This window comes from Paramisgurnus dabryanus, chromosome 13 (genome assembly GCF_030506205.2).
Source record: "Paramisgurnus dabryanus chromosome 13, PD_genome_1.1, whole genome shotgun sequence".
Lineage (NCBI taxonomy): Eukaryota > Metazoa > Chordata > Actinopteri > Cypriniformes > Cobitidae > Paramisgurnus > Paramisgurnus dabryanus.
Genome location: NC_133349.1, coordinates 619,390 through 640,942, shown reverse-complemented (window position 1 = coordinate 640,942; position 21,553 = coordinate 619,390). Strand labels below are relative to the sequence as shown.

General features: G+C 36.7%; 3 protein-coding genes across 5 annotated transcripts; all 3 read left to right on the top strand.

Annotated features, from left to right (window-relative positions):
* Positions 1 to 357: 357 nt before the first annotated feature.
* On the top strand, positions 358 to 8,709 carry drd2l (dopamine receptor D2 like). Of its 2 annotated transcripts, XM_065270534.1 has the most exons (9): positions 358 to 484; positions 1,223 to 1,271; positions 3,072 to 3,449; positions 3,607 to 3,716; positions 5,028 to 5,164; positions 5,543 to 5,748; positions 6,100 to 6,183; positions 6,270 to 6,582; positions 6,733 to 8,709. In XM_065270534.1, the coding sequence occupies exons 3-9, from the start codon at positions 3,096 to 3,098 to the stop codon at positions 6,927 to 6,929; spliced, it is 1,401 nt and encodes a 466-aa protein (XP_065126606.1). In that variant the 5' UTR covers positions 358 to 484; positions 1,223 to 1,271; positions 3,072 to 3,095; the 3' UTR covers positions 6,930 to 8,709. The 2 variants fall into 2 exon arrangements, with proteins under 2 accessions (XP_065126606.1, XP_065126605.1); XM_065270533.1 differs by lacking the exon at positions 358 to 484 and having other exon boundaries at positions 1,149 to 1,271.
* A 631-nt stretch (positions 8,710 to 9,340) lies between these two features.
* LOC135752180 (transmembrane protease serine 11D) lies at positions 9,341 to 15,545 on the top strand. 2 transcript variants are annotated; one of them, XM_065270585.1, is made up of 10 exons: positions 9,341 to 9,691; positions 10,285 to 10,765; positions 10,845 to 10,949; positions 12,377 to 12,511; positions 12,733 to 12,907; positions 14,297 to 14,475; positions 14,548 to 14,643; positions 14,711 to 14,853; positions 15,023 to 15,178; positions 15,370 to 15,545. In XM_065270585.1, the coding sequence occupies exons 1-10, from the start codon at positions 9,677 to 9,679 to the stop codon at positions 15,421 to 15,423; spliced, it is 1,539 nt and encodes a 512-aa protein (XP_065126657.1). In that variant the 5' UTR covers positions 9,341 to 9,676; the 3' UTR covers positions 15,424 to 15,545. The 2 variants fall into 2 exon arrangements, with proteins under 2 accessions (XP_065126657.1, XP_065126656.1); XM_065270584.1 differs by having other exon boundaries at positions 14,693 to 14,853.
* Positions 15,546 to 16,823: 1,278 nt separating this feature from the next.
* ethe1 (ETHE1 persulfide dioxygenase) lies at positions 16,824 to 20,565 on the top strand. Its single transcript, XM_065270561.2, has 7 exons — positions 16,824 to 17,227; positions 18,081 to 18,225; positions 18,922 to 19,070; positions 19,311 to 19,440; positions 19,610 to 19,699; positions 19,808 to 19,924; positions 20,186 to 20,565. Exons 1-7 carry the CDS (start codon positions 17,075 to 17,077, stop codon positions 20,230 to 20,232), a joined length of 831 nt encoding a protein of 276 aa, XP_065126633.1. The 5' UTR covers positions 16,824 to 17,074; the 3' UTR covers positions 20,233 to 20,565.
* The last annotated feature ends 988 nt before the right edge of the window (positions 20,566 to 21,553 follow it).

The following is a 21,553-nucleotide window of genomic DNA, read 5'->3' as shown; positions in this document are numbered from 1 at the left end:
ACCTGCACATTCTCACTTTATGCATTTCCCAAAGTGACACATTAATTGCTTAAACACCAGGTTGCTCGCCAAAGCGTATTCTATTAATAGTCTCAATTGTAATTTTATTTATAACTTATTTTTTAAATTAGCTTGGCTTATTCTATGAATGTTAACATTTAAAAAATGATAAAACATATCAACAAGTAGGCTTAAATAAAATAAATAAAAAAGTATCCCTCCAGATTGTTTTATTCATTCTGGTAGCCCTTGTTCACAAAAACGTTAGAGAGAGACCGCTGTGCTAAAACATTAAACCCTACGTCTAAAGAGGAATTTTTAACAATAGGATCTGGCAACACTGGCTTCCATTGAAATGAATGAGATCGATCGCGTCGCTCTGCTACTGCTTGTCTGTCGCTGGCTGTCTGATGTGGCGTCCGTCATTTTACGCTAACATTTTACAGTAAATTGTCCAAACTTAATTACATACGCGGATGCCAATGTGAGTCGTTTTAAATTACTGATTAGTCATTTAGAGAACTTCAAATTTTATTTTTTAACATGAAAAATTGACCTCAGTCCGGACCCCTCGGTGGTCTCATAGCTGGCTACGCCCATCATGTTTACCTTTATCTCTTTAATTCATAAATATATGAACTCTTCCGCCAGGTAATATAGTCCATAACTGATTAATATAGAGAGGCGGTTGCCAAGCAACGCGGCGCATTAATACAGAAGCTGCTCGTGCTGGAGTTTTAAGTGTTATTATAAACAAATTTAATGTGCTTCGTGTCATTTAAAATCATAATGCTAACAATAAATTATGAATTATTAGTTTATATATGCCGCTTGACCTCACTTATCAAATCACATTAACCGGGTTTTATTCGCGTTATTATTGTGGCAATCTTTTTACACATATTTCATTAGACACCGCGTCCGTTAGTTCACGGACATAATAACTGTTAGAAATGTTAATATGATTGATAATGTTAATGTTAGATGTGATAAATATTGAGCAGAAATGATGCAGTAATGTGTGTGAGTGAGAGAGAGAGAGAGAGAGAGAGAGAGAGAGAGAGAGAGAGAGAGAGAGAGAGAGAGAGAGAGAGAGAGAGAGAGAGAGAGAGAGAGAGCAGATGAGCAGATGCATTTACTGCAATGTGCACGAGGAATGAGTGGATTTTTAATCCCATCTTCAGTGCTTTTATGAAGAAGTGTTTCTGTTCTTTCACTGCAGGACTTTTGATGAGATATGAGTGTGAAATTATCAGCTGAATAACAAAACTGTAAGTCACTTTGTCTGATGTTTCTTGCTGTCTTATTCAGTGTTTACTGTACTGAGAACAGTTATCATTATTGCATGGAGTTTAACGCATCACATTAACTACATGTTAGTGTAATAAATGCATTTGGGTTTGTTTGTTGGTTTTAAATATGTAGTTTAAAAGTGCCTTAAATTAAAATTTGTCTAGAATGATGTTATTTTTGGTGAATAAGTACATTAAGAGTGAACTGATTGCAGGTTTAGTGTCATGTCACATTCATTCTTTTATTGTTCATTTTCTAAATCCATATTTTCTTGTTAAAATGCAAAAAGTGGTTCATACATTTGGATCCTTCTTAATGCTTTTCAGTTTCCTCCCATTTTTCTTATATTTTTTATTTCTCATTTTTACAGAAAGTGAATGAAGCATTTTTCATGGCCCTTATAGTGATAGTTCACCCAAAAATGAAAATTGTGTCATCATGTTTTCACCCTCATGTTGTTTTAATAATTGATTGTAAGCACATGGTATCCATTGAGAGTGGGTATCATCAACTGTGTTCAAACCATAATTTATCAAAATATCTTCACTGCAAAAATGACTTTCCTGCTTAGTATTTTTGTGTTGTTTTTAGTACAAATATTTAGCAAAATGACCTAAGAAAATAAGTAGAGTTTTTAGACAAAAGGAATATACAGTTTAAGTATAAATTTGTGCTTTAAACAAACCAAAAATATGCCAATGGTTTAAGAAAATTTTCTTTAATTTTTATTTAATTTTAACATATTTCAAGATTTTTTTCTTTCCCCATTGGCTGCTTATTATATATATATATATATATTTTTTTTTTGCTTGTTTTAAGCACAAATTCACTTTAATTGTGTATTTTTTCTAAATACTAGACATATAAAACAAGACAAAAATACTAAGTAAGAAAGTCATTTGTTTTGCAGTGTTTTCAACAGAATAAAGAAACTGATTTAACATGAGGATAAGAAAATGATGACATAATTTTCATTTTTGGGTGATTTATCCCTTTAAGGCCTGGTCCAGCACTAATACCATTTGTAGAGATGTGTGAGCGTTTGATTTTTAATTTGTGTCTCTGATTAAATGAGTCGTCACCTTTGCTTGAAAAGCTTCTCATTTTCCATGCAAAAGCAATGCATCTGTGGACGACTCCTATTATTTACTCACTTTTGTGTCCATGTATTGTCTTGCATGCATATTAATGGATGACACACATGTGATCATCTGTTACAGTGTTAACGCCTTTCTCGATAATAATCATTAAAATTAACATTAAAATTAAATCTATATGAAAGATAATTGTTGTTTAAATAAAGTGTTTTTCGCTGAAGTGTCTTTAGAAATGTGTCATGTACAGGTGTTTGATTGGGTTCTGTGTTAAATTGCAACAGCAAGGTCAGCGTCTCTACAGTAACATGCTCTTAAAAAATACAACAATAATTCAGCTTTTACACCGAATGATTTTTGTTGCTTTCGAAGGCTGTTAAATGTGCTCATCCATTTAGTCTGTCAGCAGTGAGACTATATATAAAAATCCTCATTAAGGCTCCATAGTGTATAAGATTCATCTGAACCTTGCTTTAGCTGACATACAGACAGACAGACAGACAGACAGACATCTCTAAAATTCCCCAAAAACCTCACTGGCAAGCATTGTATTCCTCTAATATTGGTCCAAACACAGCCCAGACGTCTATAGGCTAAAACAAGAGAAAAGTTTGGCTGTCAAGAAACTTTTATAGAAGTCTACCATAGCCCAAAAATAAATGAACTTCATCTGTGTCCTGTCAGGTCTGTACCCAGAGGATCTTCATAATGGTTCATGTCAACAGGACTGAAGACAACATCTCCAGCACTGCCCCGACCCCTCATTCTTCATCAGCATCATCATCCTCCATGTCGTTTTCAGGCCTCTCTCCATCTCTGTCTTCATTCATCCCTCAGTCAAACTGCTCCGTGCCTCCGTCTCCATCCTCTCCACCGTATAACTTCTACGCTGTGTTGTTGGTTTTGTTGATCTTCTGCGTGGTGTTTGGCAATGTGCTGGTGTGTGTGGCTGTGTCAAGAGAAAAAGCCCTTCAGACCACCACCAACTACCTCATCGTGTCTCTGGCCGTGTCTGATCTGCTTTTAGCCACGCTGGTGATGCCATGGGGCGTCTATCTGGAGGTCAGTATCAATCCAGAGCTCATTCAGCAGATCTCAATCTGTCCTGACTGACAATCTGATTTTATGTCAGGTTTAATAACTGTTAGTGAAAGATTCAGTTTTGACTTTGTGCTGATAATCTCAGTTAGTGATGGATGTGTGATGATGTTTCCGACAGGTTGTAGGTGAATGGAGGTTCAGCCGAATTCACTGTGATGTTCTTCTCACATTGGATGTTATGATGTGTACAGCCAGCATTCTCAACTTATGTGCCATCAGCATTGACAGGTGAATCTTTTACCTCACATTCACTGCAGCTCATTTATACTTATATATTACACATTTACTCGCATTATAGCTTTACAGCAGTTTTACAGCTTTACTTAACCCAAATCTTGAGCTTTCTGTTACTGTAAGTGTTGCCTGAAGTCTGACAGCGAAGTTAAAATACAGATATATAATGAATTATACGTTTTGCTGAAGAGTTTTCATAAATGCGCTGAAAACATTAAAGCAGATGAATTTAAATGATAAGTCGTGCTGTTTAATGTATTTCATTTCTGTTAAAATGAAAGAGAAAAGATTAAAGAAAATAAATGTGACTCATGGATTTAGCTTCTGTCCTTATCTGATGTCTGTGTCTATTCAAAGCCAAAACCTTTTCTTTAAGGTCTCATATGAACAGAAAGGACATTTATTCATATCCAAATACAGTTTTTTGAGTTTTTCTATTTTCTAATCTCTTGTACGATACAACACTGTTAGTCACCTCAAAAACATATTTTAATGTGGAAATAAATGAAAACATTGTTTAATGAGAGAGCTTGCAATCTAAAGTATATGTCATTTATATTTAATGTCCTTTTTTTTTTTTTGAAACGATCATTTTGTCCAAACATATTGAAATAATTTGTTAGTGAGACAAACCAGAATTTATCTCATCTATATTGTTAATATTGTATATTGTTTATTGTTGAACAAAACTAAACTAAATTTAAAAATTACCTGTGATAAATACATTTCTATTTGGAAAAGAAGATGAACAACCATTTGATTTAAATAAATAGGTTCTTATGGGTAGTTAAAAATGATAACACAACAAATGATTGACACCCTTTAACTGTTATAAAATGTTTATGTTATTCTCTTCTCATTTGCCTCAAATCAAATCTGAATAATTCAGAAATCAATCTTTGATCAGACTAATCAATGTTAGATCATCCTAATGCAACACATTAACACAATACTGTCTTTACTATTTCTACTAATGTAGTCAACACTGTGCACCTCAGTTCAGTTATTTTTATTTAAAAACTCGTTGAGATTAAAATCTTTTTTACAAGATTGACCTGGCCAAGGAAAGCAGCAACAAATATCAAAAGTATTCAAATATACAACATATGAAACACACTCACAATTACCAAAGGATAAAACACAATATTTGTTAAAAGTAGCTTAAACTCATTCATTAAGCCTAATTCAATGATTTCCCTCATTTTTAAAAGCCCCAGAGGAGTAAGCAGTGTATTGAGTATGTAGTGATCTTATGTCTATTGTGTAATAGTTGTGATTCTATCATCATGTGTTATAAACCTGCAGGTACACGGCTGTGGCTATGCCTTTATTGTATAACACACGTTACAGCTCCAGAAGAAGAGTCACGCTCATGATCGCTGCTGTATGGTTTCTCTCATTCGCTGTATCATGTCCTCTGCTGTTTGGACTCAATAACACAGGTACAAACACACACAAACACACACACACGCACGCACGCACGCACGCACGCACACACACACACACACACACACACACACACAGCACACACAAACAATTGTTTAAGACTTTTCTATCACATGTGAAATATTCTCTGTTTTCTTTTCCTTTATAGTTTATGTTTTTCATTATTGCAGAAGATGGCACTTATAATTTCTGTTTTGCTCTTTATTTAAAGTCTAAAGGCTTGATAATGTTGTCATTGAGATGTTTTACAGTGATCTGATCTCTGTGTTTTTGCATTTAGAAATGAAATAAATGAATAGCTGAACATTAAGAGATTTGTTTCCATTCATCACTGCTAAATTAGACTTAGAAGTAAATCTTGATTTGTCTCTCAGCCAGTCAGGAAGGGAGAGATTGCAGTTTCGCTGATCCGGCGTTTGTGGTTTACTCATCTGTTGCGTCCTTTTACGTGCCCTTCATTGTGACACTGCTGGTGTATGCGCAGATCTGTGTGGTTCTGCGCAGACGGGGCAGACGAACCGCACCTTCACGCAGACATGGTCTTCACTCAGGAGATGGAGATGGACAAAGACCTCGCAAGGTACGCTGGGAATACTTCAATAAGTTTCACCATAAATATAAAAGCTGTAGGATGCCAAACTGAAAGTGTTTCTTTGTTTTTAACTGAATTAATATGACACTTGGCATGTGTTATTATCACTGTAATGTGCATATGGAACATATGACATTAATATATTATTCCCTTCGGCTGTGTTTTACATTTACATTTATGGATTTGACAGATGCTTTAATCTGTGTATAGATGTTTTATCTGTGTGTTTAAACTTTTATGCTGCTAACGCAATGCTCTACTACTAAGCTATACAGGAGAAGATTTTAAAATGAAAGAAACATGTCCGATCTTAATTGTGTTTGTGTGTTTGTTTGTCAGAATAAGTGTACTCACCCTGAGGATGTGAAGTTGTGTACTTTAATTCTGAGACCGCCTACAGATGCTCCACACCGCAAGAAAGTGGTGAACAACTCTTAACCTTCTTGCACATTTATTTCTGTGACCGTCTGAAGGTGAATGTGTGCGAGCGTCTGCTTATCTGTTTGCAGACGTTGGCGACGGAGGCTCTGGTTCATCCTCTGGACGTGGAGCCGGCGTGTTTTCTGAATCAGGAGAGAGAGCAGATGCATCAGTCCGGAACAGCTAAAATCTCTGTGGCTCCCAGCCCGACTCGCCCTGGCTCCACGCTCTCAGCCCCGGGCCCTCGCAGAGTCACCCTACAGGAGAACGCACACGGACGGCACGGATGGAGAGAGAAACGTACAGAAAGTGAGAAAGGAGTCGCAGCGAAGGAGAGAGAGAGGGGAAGATTTTCACAACAGAAAGAAAGAAAAGCAACTCAGATGTTGGCTATTGTTTTAGGTGAGAAGAAATCTCCCTCCTAAAGCCACCTTTGCTACTTTTGAATGACCATAAACACTTTGGACACCACGCACACACTTCATTATAATATAATAAAGTACGGTTTCGTTTATTTACAGCAAGTGAGTCTATATGTTATGATCTCTGCAGGTGTTTTCATCATATGCTGGTTACCGTTCTTCCTCACACATGTGCTGAAGGCTCACTGTGGTACCTGCTGTATCTCTCCATCACTTTACAGCGCTGTCACCTGGCTGGGATACCTGAACAGTGCCGTAAACCCCGTCATCTACACCACATTCAACATTGAGTTTCGTAAAGCCTTTATTAAAATCCTGCACTGCTAACAACACATCTGACGTCTGAATCAGATACTCAAAACTGAAGGCAAATATATCAGCTTTGACTCTGTGAAACTCTCACTATCAGCAGAGATTATCTGAAGATTACTGAGATTTAAAATAATGATTTACACTATAATGAAAATGTTGTGACAATATGATTTCTGCTGTGCATTACAGATTTATATTGCCTCATCTTTTAAACGTCTTGGCATGAGAAATACACAAGATATAATGTGAGAGATATGTCGTACACATGCTGTAAATAACATCAGATAATAAGATACACAATACAATGTGTGACCCTAGACCACAAAACTAGTCATTGAGATTTATTCATGAATACAGAAGATTTCCATTCATACAACTATTTAAAAATCTGGAATCTGAGCTTGCAAAAAATCTAAATATTTTCTGAAGTTAACCAAATGAAGTCCTTAGTAACTACATTCACTCACAAAAAGTTTTTATTAGGGCTGTAAAACAAATGAACCGTGATTAATTGCATACAAAAAACAAGTTTAATTTTGCATAATATATGTGTGTGTGTGCACTGTGTGTAATTATTTTGTATATATATAAATACGCTACGCAGTCTCACAAAATTATGTACCAATAGTCACGTAATTTTTTTATTCTTTTTTGTGATACTGTCCCGAATGTCCTTGTTTTTTCGTGATTTTATCATGAATTTCTGTTTACGTGTGATTGTCACGTATTGGTTACTCAACTGTTAGGTTAGGGTTAGGATTTGGTGTTTGCGTTAGGATGTCACTTGAAGTATTAGTTTATAAAAAAATTCAGATTTTTTTTTCTACATTTTAAAACATTGTCACCTGGCATTAGGGTTAGAGTTGGGTTTGTATAAGGATGTCATTTTATGTAAATCTAACCCTAAACCAAAGTGACAATGGTAAGAAAATAGGACAAACAGTTGAGTAACAAATACGTGATAATGACACATACACAGAAATTCGTGAAATGATCCCAAAAAAACTGGCAAATTTGTGACAGTATCACGAAAAAGAATCAAAAAATTACGGGACTATAGGTACGCACTTGCATATATGTATTTAAGAAACATTTACATATATATTTATATTTATTTAGTTAGTTAGTTTTAAATATATTTTATATAATATATCAATTAAAAATATACATAAATTAAAAAATCTTACATTTATACATCTGTGTATTTATATATAGCCTAAATACAATAATTACAAATATATTATGCAAACAAACACTTACATTTTTTTAATCACAATTAATCTTTTGACAGCCCTAGTTTTTATATATTTACTGAAGGAAATTTACAAACTCTCTTTATGAAAGATGATCTTACCTTAATATCCTGATGATTTTTGGCATAAATGAAAAATCTACCTTTTTATTGTTAGCTATTGCTACAAATATACACATGCTACTTAAGGTTTTGTGGTCCAGGGTCACATGTAAAGGGTGAATTTTACACCAATACATCTAATAAACACCAACAAACAGAGACGACCACAAACCCTGTGGTGCAAAGAAAGTTCTTGTTGGAGTTTGTCAGCTCAGTGCGATTTTTCTGAAATGTTTTTATTACTTTTAAGTAGTAATGTAATAACTTATTTTCTGATTGCATTCTGGGATTTGTCCTCAGATGTCCAAAAGACTATTTACTGCTTAAAAAAGCCATCACATTGCAAACCTATGATAACTTAAAATTCTGTTAGCTCACTATAGTTTCTGGTTGTGAGCAGAGGGAAAAAATCATCCTGTTTACTAAAGATGATGTGAAAACAGTCACTATAACAGAAAAATAAAATATATGAAATGACATGACATGAGACTGAGAGATGCTTGTATCTTTTGTTTTTGTGTCTCTTGATGTGTGAAGTTGCTCTCATAAATCAACTGCTGACTCTCAGTGGTCAACATGTAATGTGATCTGTTTGTAAATGCAGGATTCACACACGTACACACACACGCACACGCGCACACACGTGTGTGTGTGTGTGTGTGTGTGTGTGTGTGTGTGTACACACATGTTGGCATATGTGGTTTACAGGGACATTTCGATAGATGCAATGCATTTTCTACTGTACAAACTGTTAAATTCTATTCCCCTAACCTACCCCAGCCCTTAACCCCAATGTCACAAAATAGTCTTTAAACTACTAAAAACTACCATTTAGTATGATTTTTTAGCTTTTCAGTTAATGGGGACACTTCCTGTGTCCCCGTAAACCAAGGTTATAGTAAACATGTCATTATACACTATTCCCCATAAACCACATAGACCAACCCACACACATGCATCTTGTCATTACATCATATTGATGATGTGTTATTAGTTTTGATTATGCTTCAGTACTAAACACCGCATGAGAGATAGGAAGCAGATATTGTGTTGAAATGCTGTGATATGTGATATGATGAAGTGATCTGGTTGTTAAATGTAAGTTCAGTAGATGCTGAGTCACTGACGCTGTTGTTTTTGCCGGCTCTATATTTCACCCTCAGTCGCTGAACTATGACCCCGTCTAACAATAATCTGCATGCATTTTTCATCAACCTGTGAGCTGCTATCTGTTACAGCTGCACCGCTGTGGACTGAGCTCAGCATCTCCACTTCTTCTTCTTCTGTTGAGATGTTGTCAAGGTTTTTCAACTTTCATTCAAGCTTCTCATCCAGATCTTCTGCTGTTGTCCTCTGACCTGAAGTCATCTGAAGAATGGACTTTTGTCTTTAAACACACATTGATCTCATGGCTTCTGCTCAGGTAAGAACAAGACTTTCTGAGTATATGAAGTAAATGTCTTCTTCAGGCATCAGTCAGTATTTAGTGTTGACCTCTCTTGGTACAAAATACATTTTGAGGTTTTTTGAAGAGACTGAAGTCCTGAAGTCATTCCATTAGAATTAGAAATTAAGATTTTTTATTTGATTTCGGTTTAAGAGATCCTGAAGTTTCCTGCTATTGCTCAAGTGGAAGGGGAGTTTACCCTAAAAACTTGACACTTCAGCTTATATTTTTATACTGTTTTTAATACTAAACATTTCTGGTTGTTTTGTAATAAAGATACTGAGAAATAATTATATATGATCACTATATCATTGCAAAAACAAGGTGGCCTAAGACCTTTCCACAGTGCTGTATATTTTTAAAAGTGTATTTTGTAGGTGTTATAACTGGTCAGTATATTAAGTAGGGATGCACGATACAACATTTCTGTGCCGATAGCAATATTTGATTGCTTGCAAAGGCATTCAATTTTATTATTAGGCTTTTTGATGAATAGATGATTATTAAATGTGGACGAATCTTTATTGAGTTGTGAATCCTTTAACCAGCAATGTTTTCAATGTGTGTAGGGTTTCTATCAAATCAGTCCAGCGAAGGACAACAGTGCATCTCCTAAGATCTTTCAACCATGTCTTCATACATCCACTGGGATTCCTCCACATGCGCTCTCCACCTGCCCAAAACCATTAAACACAGCGTCTGGTCTGATGTCAGCTCCAGTCACACCTGGAGTTCCCTGTGACTGCTCAGATGTAACTCCTCAACACCAAACACTTCCTCTTTATAGAGGAGGAATCTCTACACCCTTCTCTCTTCATCTCACACACCCGATGACAACTCTTACACCCTACACCCCTACAAACACACACATGATGACATCTCCTGCTTGTCTTCAGCTCTTAAGAGTTTCTGATTTACCTCTCTACACACTGTCAGTGATCATGCCTTATCTTCCTCCAAACACTCTCATTGACCCTAAAGCATCTTTAAAGGAGAGTCATCTAGAGGAAAGAGACGTCACTGTTGCTGCTTCTAAGAGCTCCTCTTCTGGTGAGCGTACAGACAGATGTCTCCTTGTTGAAATATTAAAGACAACTCTTATAATTCCCTTTCTGTTTTGTGGTTACAGATGTCTCTGGGTTCAGATTCTGGCCATCATGTCCATCACGGCTGGCGTTAAAAACAACCCTCATATCTGCTGTCATCATCCTCTTAATCTGTACCGCTATTATAGGTACATCATGACACACCTGCAAATACACACTCTTAAAAATAAAGGTGCTTCACAATGCCATAGAAGAACCATTTTTAGCCAAATGGTTCTAAGAACCTTTAAAGTTGCCACATAATGTAAAACTGTATTTATAGGCATAGATGAATAATAAGAGTTGTGTAGATGGTAATGACATATCATGAGCCTCAAACACGATTGTTTCCTCCTTTTTATGTAAACTTTGTGCATGCAAAAGACCGCTGGAAAACAGACCAATCTCAACATAACACCAACTGTGACGTTACAGTCCAGATGAACACCACAACATTAAATTAGGTACAATGTTGTTACAATGCTAAAAACAGCCGAGTTAGCGCTATATGCTATTTAATGCTTTATGCTAGTTAATGCTAACGTTTAGTCAGAAGTTCTACTACTTTTGTTACAGTTACGTTTTGCAGGTCCATACTGAAAAAACACAAACTTACCACTCAGAAACGTCCATTAACAATCTCCAAACAATTGATTATGTAACACAGTCTCACCCCATTTCGTCAATATTTGACGACACTTGACCATTCGTCATATGTTGACGTGAAGGGTATACCTTTCGCGTCATTTTTTGACGAACTGGGGACTTCAATACTATTACGTCCGTTGCATTCTCTTTCCTATTTTATTACCATTTGCGCGTCGGTTTAGGGTTAGATTACGCAAAATTAAACAGTGTACGCGAAATTAAACAGTGTACGCGAAATTAAACAGTTGTCACCTGGCGTTGGGGTTAGAGTTAGGTTTGGGTAGGGATGTCATTATGTAAATCTAACCCTAAACCGACGCGCAAATGGTAATAAAATAGGAAAGAGAATGCAACGGACGTAATAGTATTGAAGTCCCCAGTTCGTCAAAAAATGACGCGAAAGGTATACCCTTCACGTCAACATATGACGAATGGTCAAGTGTCGTCAAATATTGACGAAATGGGGTGAGACTGGGTTGGATTATTCCTCAAAATCTGATACAGACTTAAACATAAGATCTGTTTACACACACACAGAGCTACTGAAGGAGAAACCGCCAATCAGAGCAGAGCTCAACATTATTATTTATGACCCTTTCAAATAAGGTAATAATAGACCATTTCATTCTAAAGGCAAATCCTAGTTTAGTAAATGGACATGAAAAACTCACTCTGGATCATTTTTGCACTTAATAAAAACACAAACCTTAAATGTAGATATCTGAGTACAATTTAACAGATTATTACGATGCAATCTTTGGCACCTTTAACATCCGAGGAACCTTTCTGTTTGGATTGAAAAGGATTTATAACAGAAATGCTTTGAACCTTTAAAGCACCTTTATATTTAATTGTGCAGTGTGAAAGTTATTATTGCTCTGTTCTCTTTATGATCATTGATGAATAACTCACTTTATTTTCTCATTAGTGAAATTGGTGTGTTTCCCGAATAAAGTACAAGACTTTCACACAGCTGCAGGTGATACACAAAACTGCAGCATCACACAGATGCCCTTCGTCTCAGGGAAATATCCGGCAAATCTCACAGTCAACATCACCTCAGGTACCAACAGCCTATCAGAGCGGAGATCTGCGGTCACGTGTGAATATATTACAGTGATAGTCAAGTGTTGTCGTCATTGTCTCACCTTCAAGTTCAGTTATGTGTGATGTTATCATACAGGGCTTGGAACGACATGAGGGTGATTCAATGATGACAGAACTTTATTCTTCAGTCTCGATTATTTGACATTTCTCACCTCGTCTCGTGATCTTTTCTAATAGATTGCTCATCTGCAGTGAGAGATGTTTCTCGTGAGATGCGTATCGTTGGTGGCACAGATGCTGTAAGGGATCAGTGGGGATGGCAGACCAGTTTACATTGGCAGGGTAGACACGTCTGTGGAGGAGCCATCGTAAGTCCTCGCTGGGTCATCACAGCGGCCCATTGCTTTGAAGAGTGAGTAAAACATCAACAAATCAATGCCTGAATGTTGCTTTTAAACTCTGAATTCTGATGGGATGAGCTGCATTTTAAGCCCATGTAAAAATGCAGATACACTCACCTAAAGGATTATTAGGAACACCTGTTCAATTTCTCATTCATGCAATTATCTAATCAACCAATCACATGGCAGTCGCATTCAATGCATTTAGGGGTGTGCTCCAAACTGAATGTCAGAATAGGAAAGAAAGATGATTTAAGCAATTTTGAGCGTGGCATGGTTGTTGGCGCCAGACAGGCCGGTCTGAGTATTTCACAATCTGCTCAGTTACTGGGATTTTTATGCACAACTTTTTCTAGGGTTAACAAAGAATGGTGTGAAAAGGGAAAAACATCCAGTATGCAGCAGTCCCGTGGGCGAAAATGCCTTGTTGATGCTAGAGGTCAGAGAAGAATGGGCCGACTGATTCAAGCTGATAGAAGAGCAACTTTGACTGAAATAACCACTCGTTACAACCGAGGTAGGCAGCAAAGCATTTGTGAAGCCACAACACGAACACCCTTGAGGCGGATGGGCTACAACAACAGAAGAGGCTACAATTTGCACAAACTCACCAAAATTGGAAAGTTGAAGACTGGAAAAATGTTGCCTGGTCTGATGAGTCTCGATTTCTGTTGAGACATTCAGATGATAGAGTCAGAATTTGGCGTAAACAGAATGAGAACATGGATCAATCATGCCTTGTTACCACTGTGCAGGCTGCTGGTGGTGTAATGGTGTGGGGGATGTTTTCTTGGCACACTTTAGTGCCAATTGGGCATCGTTTAAATGCCACGGCCTACCTGAGCATTGTTTCTGAACATGTCCATACCTTTATGACCACCATGTACCCATCCTCTGATGGCTACTTCCAGCAGGATAATGCACCATGTCACAAAGCTCGAATCATTTCAAATTGGTTTCTTGAACATGACAATGAGTTCACTGTACTAAAATGGCCCCCACAGTCACCAGATCTCAACCCAATAGAGCATCTTTGGGATGTAGTGGAACGGGAGCTTCGTGCCCTGGATGTGCATCCCACAAATCTCCATCAACTGCAAGATGCTATCCTATCAATATGGGCCAACATTTCTAAAGAATGCTTTCAGCACCCTGTTGAATCAATGCCACATAGAATTAAGGCAGTTCTGAAGGAGAAAGGGGGTCAAACACAGTATTAGTATGGTGTTCCTAATAATCCTTTAGGTGAGTGTATATGCACACATGGTGATAAATGGTTACCTCTGAGGTACTAATATGAACTGTTCAGGTGTAAGTTCGCAAACCCCTCTGAGCTGTGCTTAAATCAATGCACATTGTGTTTATTATACATCCAGCTGTTGTTTTGTCTTATCTGACAGATATAACATGATGGATGAGTCTGATTGGGTCGTTGTGGTTGATACTGTGAGTCTATCAGATTCATCTCAAGGGAAACGCTATAACACCCTGCAGATACATCCACACCCCAAATACTCAAAGGATAACAATGATTACGACCTGTGCCTACTGCGCACACAGTCTGACATACAGATGGAAGGTAAAGATTCTCGTCTGATAGTGACAGATATCATCTCTAGCATAGCACTTTATCACATTATTACCTCCTTAGATGGAGTGAGACCGGTGTGTTTACCTCACGTGAGAGATTCATTTCCCTCCGGATCGTCCTGCTGGGTCACAGGTTGGGGTTACACACGAGAAGGAGGTGAGAGAGATCATTTTTAGTGTTACTCTCTTATTCAGATATCGTTCAGTGTTTTACTGTTCGACAGGTTCTTTGTCTTCACACCTGAGGCAGGCTTTGGTTCAGGTGATTGGTGATTCGTTGTGCTCACAGTCATTTGTCTATGGCTCTCTGCTCACTCCCAGAATGCTTTGTGCAGGTGTTATGGAGGGAGGAGTGGATTCATGTCAGGTATTATTTGATCACTAAACTCATTTGAGCTTCTTCAGTGGAAAATAACTGTGGTCATGTGATCTTCATCATTCTGGACCTTCTGTAAGACACTGTACTGCATAATCTGAATGGATGATGATAATAATGTCATATTTCGTGTTAAAAGAGACATCTATGTGTGTGTCAGGGTGACAGCGGAGGTCCTCTGGTGTGTAAAACTGAAGCAGGTGACTGGAGGTTAGCCGGTGTCGTGAGTTGGGGTGAAGGTTGCGGAAGACCCAACAAACCCGGTGTTTACAGTCGAGTCACTAAACTTCTGCAATGGATTGATCTTTATATTAATGTATGTGTGCAATAAACACAAACCAAATAATACTTCGCTTCATGCTAAAAGTTAATATATACACATTTCTATAGTAATGTATATATATATATTTAAATCTGTGCTATAAGTATTCCATAAATCTTAAATACATATCCAGGTTTCATCAAAACAACACCATATAACATTTTTTATTATTATTATTATTTCAGGAAGACAATCAAGAGGAATTCTCATTGACTACTGCACAAGATAATGCATTTTGAAGAACAAGATCATTCAGTGTTGTATAATGATTTCATGGAAAAACAGATGATAAAAACAATCATTCTAGTTTCAACAAGGTTACATTTCAATTGCTTTATATTGTGTATCTCTTCTATATTGAGCATAAAAATAAATTGTAACTCTGTCTTGAGTGTTATTGTTATTACCATTATAACACACATTTTAAACAGCACTTTATCTGTTCATCATAGACTTTTGCACTGTGTTTAATCACAGATTATATGAAAAACTCTAATATACTGTATTTACACTGCAAAAAATCTTAGTATGTTTGTCTTGTTTTCAGTAAAAATATCTAAAAATTCTTAAATTAAGATGCTTTTTATGTGCAAAACAACCCAAGAAAGCAAGTCTAGTTTTAAGACCAAAAATATCAAATTTAAGTGATTTTGTGCATAAAACTTGCAAAAAAAAACTACCAATGGGGTGAGCAAAAAAATCTTAACGATTTTTCTTAAACACTAAATTCAAGAAAAATGTGCTTACCCCATTGGCAGATTTTTGGTTTTTTTATGCACAAAATTACTTAAATTTGATATTAATGGTCTAAAAACTAGACTTATTTTCTTGGGTCGTTTTGCTCATCAAGAAAAAGCATCTTAAAGGTGTAGCGGAGGATTTTCTCGAATTTTAGAAAATAACCGCTTCTCCACTTTGAAAAAAAAATGCAATTGCGCAACACTCTTGATTGACAACTAGGAGGACCAATAGTCTTGATGATCCACCCGAAAAAAGAAAATCCTCCGCAATACCTTTAATTTAAGAATTTTTAGATATTTTTACTGAGACCAAGACAAAAATACTAAGAAAATGTTTTCTTGAAAATAATTTTTTGCAGTGTACTAATTATTGATAATTGTAGTATAATACAGTAATTACACTGTATTAACTATAGTAAATTAATAAACTGTAAATTGACTACAATATATTTAACAGTACTATAGTAAAGATTATACAGATTATATTAAAGTTTACTATGGTATTTTTTAGTAATTTTAAAGACTTTTTTTCATAAACCTAAAAAACCTAAATGGATTTGCATGACCACGTGTTTTCTCACAGACGCAGAGGTTATTATTCAAAGCTGTCGCATAATTAAAGTGTTTTGATATGGTTGGACAATAATGCCATTCTTTCAGTTCCATCGACAAATATTTTCCTTAATTAAAGTACTTTATGACACCACCAGTTAATAAAAAAATGCGTAAAGTCATCATTACTCAGCCGTATCTTTTACTTTCTCTCTCAATCCCGCCGCCAGGGTGCAGCACTACGGACACTCATTAACTGCGCATGTGCGAACACGTCCGTTCAATGACGTCATGGGTCACCTAGAAGTTCAAAAACAATAACTCTTTCCAGTGCATATGTATATAAATACACACACACACACACACTCGCGTGTTAATGCAAACATTTATATTTATAGATATAATAACTCTATATAAAGCTGTTTGACATCTGAGGCGCACAGAAGTGAGCGTGAGCTATAACGCTTTGATAACGCGCTATCGGTTATGATCGCGGAAGAGGACGCGTAACGTTACAGGCTTTAGGGCAGGGTTTATAAAGAGATTTGATATAAGATTGTCGTCAGTTTAAGGTGGAGACTGCGAATATAACAGCAAAATGAGCGCAACACTTCTGATAAACAAACTGAGGACTGCTGCAGCTGTGAGCCGCAGACTCGTGCTCAATGATCCGGTGATTAATCGCACACGCGTCGCATTTACAGCGAGATTCTACAGCGCGTTCATGTCTGACTCTCTGATCTTCAGACAGGTCTGATCTTTACTGTCTATCTTTATTTTAGATGCAGTTTACGTAAATGTGTTTGTGTATTAAATGTAGAAATAAAGCCACGCGCAGGTTTGTTGTTGTTTTGTTTATACTGTACTTTATGTATTTAATACGCACGCGCAGTGCGCATAAAGACAAATCCATTCAAAGTTTGAAATTATTTAGTAAAACATGTGCATGCATAAATTATATATATATTATTTTTTTAAAGTTTGCAAACGACTAAAAGTATAAATGAAGAAAACATAAATAAATGAAGACAAAACAACACGTTTAAATGCAAAGTTTAATAATTTTAGCAAATGTTTTATTTCTCTCAAAGATATTTGGATATTTACAGTTTAAAATGTAATTGCATTAGATCAGGGAGAATTTTGCTGTGGGGGATTATCCCTTAGTCTTTATATCCCTGCTTCTGGTGAATTAACTTTTATTCCCAGTGGGACAAAATTTCTTTCTATCCCCCCATGATTAATTATCATCAAACAGACAATTAATAACAGTGCAAACAATAAACACCCCCCCCCCAGATCTTTTCGCAAATCTCACCCTGCATTAGATGATAAATATCAAAGCAAATGACTACAAGTCCATATAATATCTACTAGCACAACAATGCTTTATTCTTACAGTAATATGATGATGGTAACTGTAACTAATTAACTTTAGGTTGCTGTAGTGTTGGCAGATGCCAAATAACCAGTTACCTTGTTAAGGTGATTACTTGAGTAACTGGTGTGTTGTGGTTGTAGTGTATGAATAGAATGTGGTTAAGTTTAGCTGACTCACTCTGACTTTCTAATGTTTGTTGTTGTTGTTGTTGTTGTTCCTGTAGCTGTTTGAAGCTGAAAGCAGCACGTACACATATCTGCTGGCGGATACAGAAACTAAAGAGGCCGTACTCGTCGATCCTGTACTGGAAACTGTAGACAGAGACCTGAAGCTTATCAATGAACTCGGCCTGAAGCTCAAAGTGGCCTGTAAATATCTCATCATCACCTGCAAAAACACGCATGCACACACACACACACACACACACACACACACAAACAAATGCAAGCACGCATGCACACGCACACACACACACAGACAGACAGATACACACATGCATGCACACACACACACACACACACACACACACAAACACACAAAGATGCGCACACACAGACAGACAGACACACACGCACGCACGCATGCGCGCACACACACACACAGAGACAGACAGACACACACGCATGCACACACACACACATACACACACACACAAGCAAGCATGCATGCACACACACACAGACAGACACACACACACGCATGCACACACAGACACACATGCAAGCACGCATGCACACAGACAGACAGACAGACACACACACACACGCATGCACGCGCACACACACACACACACACACATGCATGCACATAGTTCATTTAATCAGGAATTTTTTGTTTTCTCTGATCATTTCCTTAATATAGATTTATGATACTTTGAAATGTTACAGTAACTTTTACTCAGAATCCTCTCACCAGTCTAAAAACCACTTTGTGTCAAACTTGTATTTTCTTGGCATTGCAGATCTATTTAACTTTGAATGATGTTTATTTAATCATAAGCGGCTGTCGCCTTTAACTAAAGATTAAAGCTGAGTGTGTTGATTTGTGTTTCTGTTGTCTGTCAGTAAACACTCATTGTCATGCGGATCACATCACCGGGACGGGGCTGTTAAAGAAGAACATATTTGGGCTGAAGAGTGCCATCTCCAAACACAGCGGAGCCGCAGCGGACATTCAGCTCTCAGAGGGCGACCGCATCGCTTTCGGAAAACACGTACGAAATATTACAAAAGTTGTTGTAACTATACGAAACATTCAGACAGAATATTGATATAAATGTTGTTTATAATTGTTTTTATTTATGTGACTTTCTGTAAATATGGAGTTTGACTTGTAGTTTATATTTGACAGGATTATCTTGAGGATTAATAAGCGTTTATCAGTGTGAGTTAAAGGTGAAGCTTTGATGTTCTTATCATTCGCTCATAATAACTGAGCCTTTTGATCTGTTCAGTATCTATCGGTCCTGGAGACCCCTGGACACACCGATGGATGTTTGACTTACGTCACTGAAGATCAGAGTATGGCTTTTACTGGGGACGCTCTTCTCATCAGGGGCTGTGGACGAACTGACTTTCAACAAGGTCACTGGATTATTACTTTATTCATTCAAGTATTGCAAATATATAGTGAATATTGAATATATTGACCAGCTAGATATTGTCAGATTATCAGGGTTTTTAGTTGTAATGTTTGTGTACTTGAAATGTCCACACGGTGGCGGTACGGTAAAGTTTATTTGTCTGCACACAGGCAGTCCTAAGAGATTGTACAAATCCATCCATAAGAAGATTTTCAGTCTGCCTGGAAGCTGTTTAATTTATCCTGCACATGATTACAAGGGTACGTCTTTATATATTTTTATATCATAATGGTTATTGGTGCCTCCAGCTACTTGCTTTATGATGATTTTACTTCATTCATTATCATTTGTGCGTTATTTGTTTTAAGGTCAAACCGTGTCCACTGTGGATGAGGAGAAGAAATTTAATCCACGTCTGACAAAATCACAGGACGAGTTTGTCAATATCATGAACAATCTTAATCTACCCAAACCCAAAAAATTAGGTACAGTACCTGTGTATTCATGCAGGTCTTCTCAAACAAAGAGTTCACAAGTTTTTAATGATTTTCTTAATGGTTTGTGTTTCTTTAAGACAGCCGTAAGTTTGATATATAATTGCAGGATGAGTGTAAACATGAATGAGTAAATCCAGTTCTGAGAGTTTATGATTCTGTGATGCGGTTTAGTCTGGTCGGACCGGATGAGGTGTGGCGTATATGAAATAACTGGAACATTTTTAATGTATTTATTTGTCACATTCACAGATATATCAGTGCCTGCAAACCTGGTGTGTGGTCTTCACGATGTTTGAATGAAGAAAATGATGAAGATGACCTGATGTCACTGCATTTAATGAGATTATTGTAATATGAATAAGGTATAGGGTTGGGATTCAGGGTAAATAGAAGTGAACGAGGTAAATGACTTTTGTGTCCTTTTATACATGAGAATAAATAAAATGCTTTGAGTCAGGTTTTATATCATGTGCTGAACAATCGCTTCATGTAAGAAATCAAATTGCCTTTCTTTAAATGCTTTAAATAATCGTAATTTTATGTGTAATCTTAAGAAGATGTAAAACTGATGGGATGATATATATTTTATCTTTGTAATAAATCTGTTTGGTTAAACCTCAGAAGTCTGCTATGTTGTTGTGTGTATGTGTGTGGTTCTGTGAAGTTATTCTGGCCTAAATCATCTGTACATGTATATCCAGCTCATACAAACACATGAATAATTTCACTGGACTGAAGCCTTGACTGTCATGAAAAACGACCGGTGTGTGTGATTTGCAAGTGAAATGAGGTGAAAGTCATTTGTGCTCTTTATTCTTTGTGCTCTGATTCTGCTGCTATTTCATTTTAAAAGCTTGACTGCTCTGTTGTGCTGTTACCTGTGATATATAACAGCATTAAAGTCTCATCATGGAAATATAAAGTAACACACTGGAGGGATCTCTGTGCCCTATGTAGGAGTGAATTAAATGGCAGTAAGTGAACCTCATAGTAAAATAAAACCACTGCCAGTTTAGATTGTGTGACACACACTGATGTGAACGATAATCATGAACACAATGTCTTCTTTAACCTACTAAACCATAACAAATGTCACATGATGTGTGTATTAATCCTCTCACCTCCATCTTGTTCAGTGAAGTTATTCTGTTGCAGTCATGCAGAAGATTGTGACACTATCTAGTGTATAGCAGATGTCTATTTAGTGTACTTCTCATTGTCCACTCCATCTGCTGTGTGTGTGCGCATTTACACAGAAGTGGGATCCTCATTCACACCATTAATACTTGAGTTGGAATGTTAAGCGTGTCGGTCATTTATGGCTCCTGTCGGCCTGCTGTGTTTTCAATCTCATGATCTTTCACACACTTCTGTGTACTATTATACAAACAACACTCACTGTTATACACTACATTCACAAACTTTAGGAAAGTTTCTGTAAATCTAACAGAATGGATAAAGTGTTAGAGTACCACATACTGTAAAATGTGTGTGTCTATATATATATATTTCAAAATATACAAAAAATGGCCAAAAATATATGTGCTGAAATATATTTTGTATTTGTTTACAAATATATTTTTGTCAATATTTGTATATTTTAAATTATATTTTAAA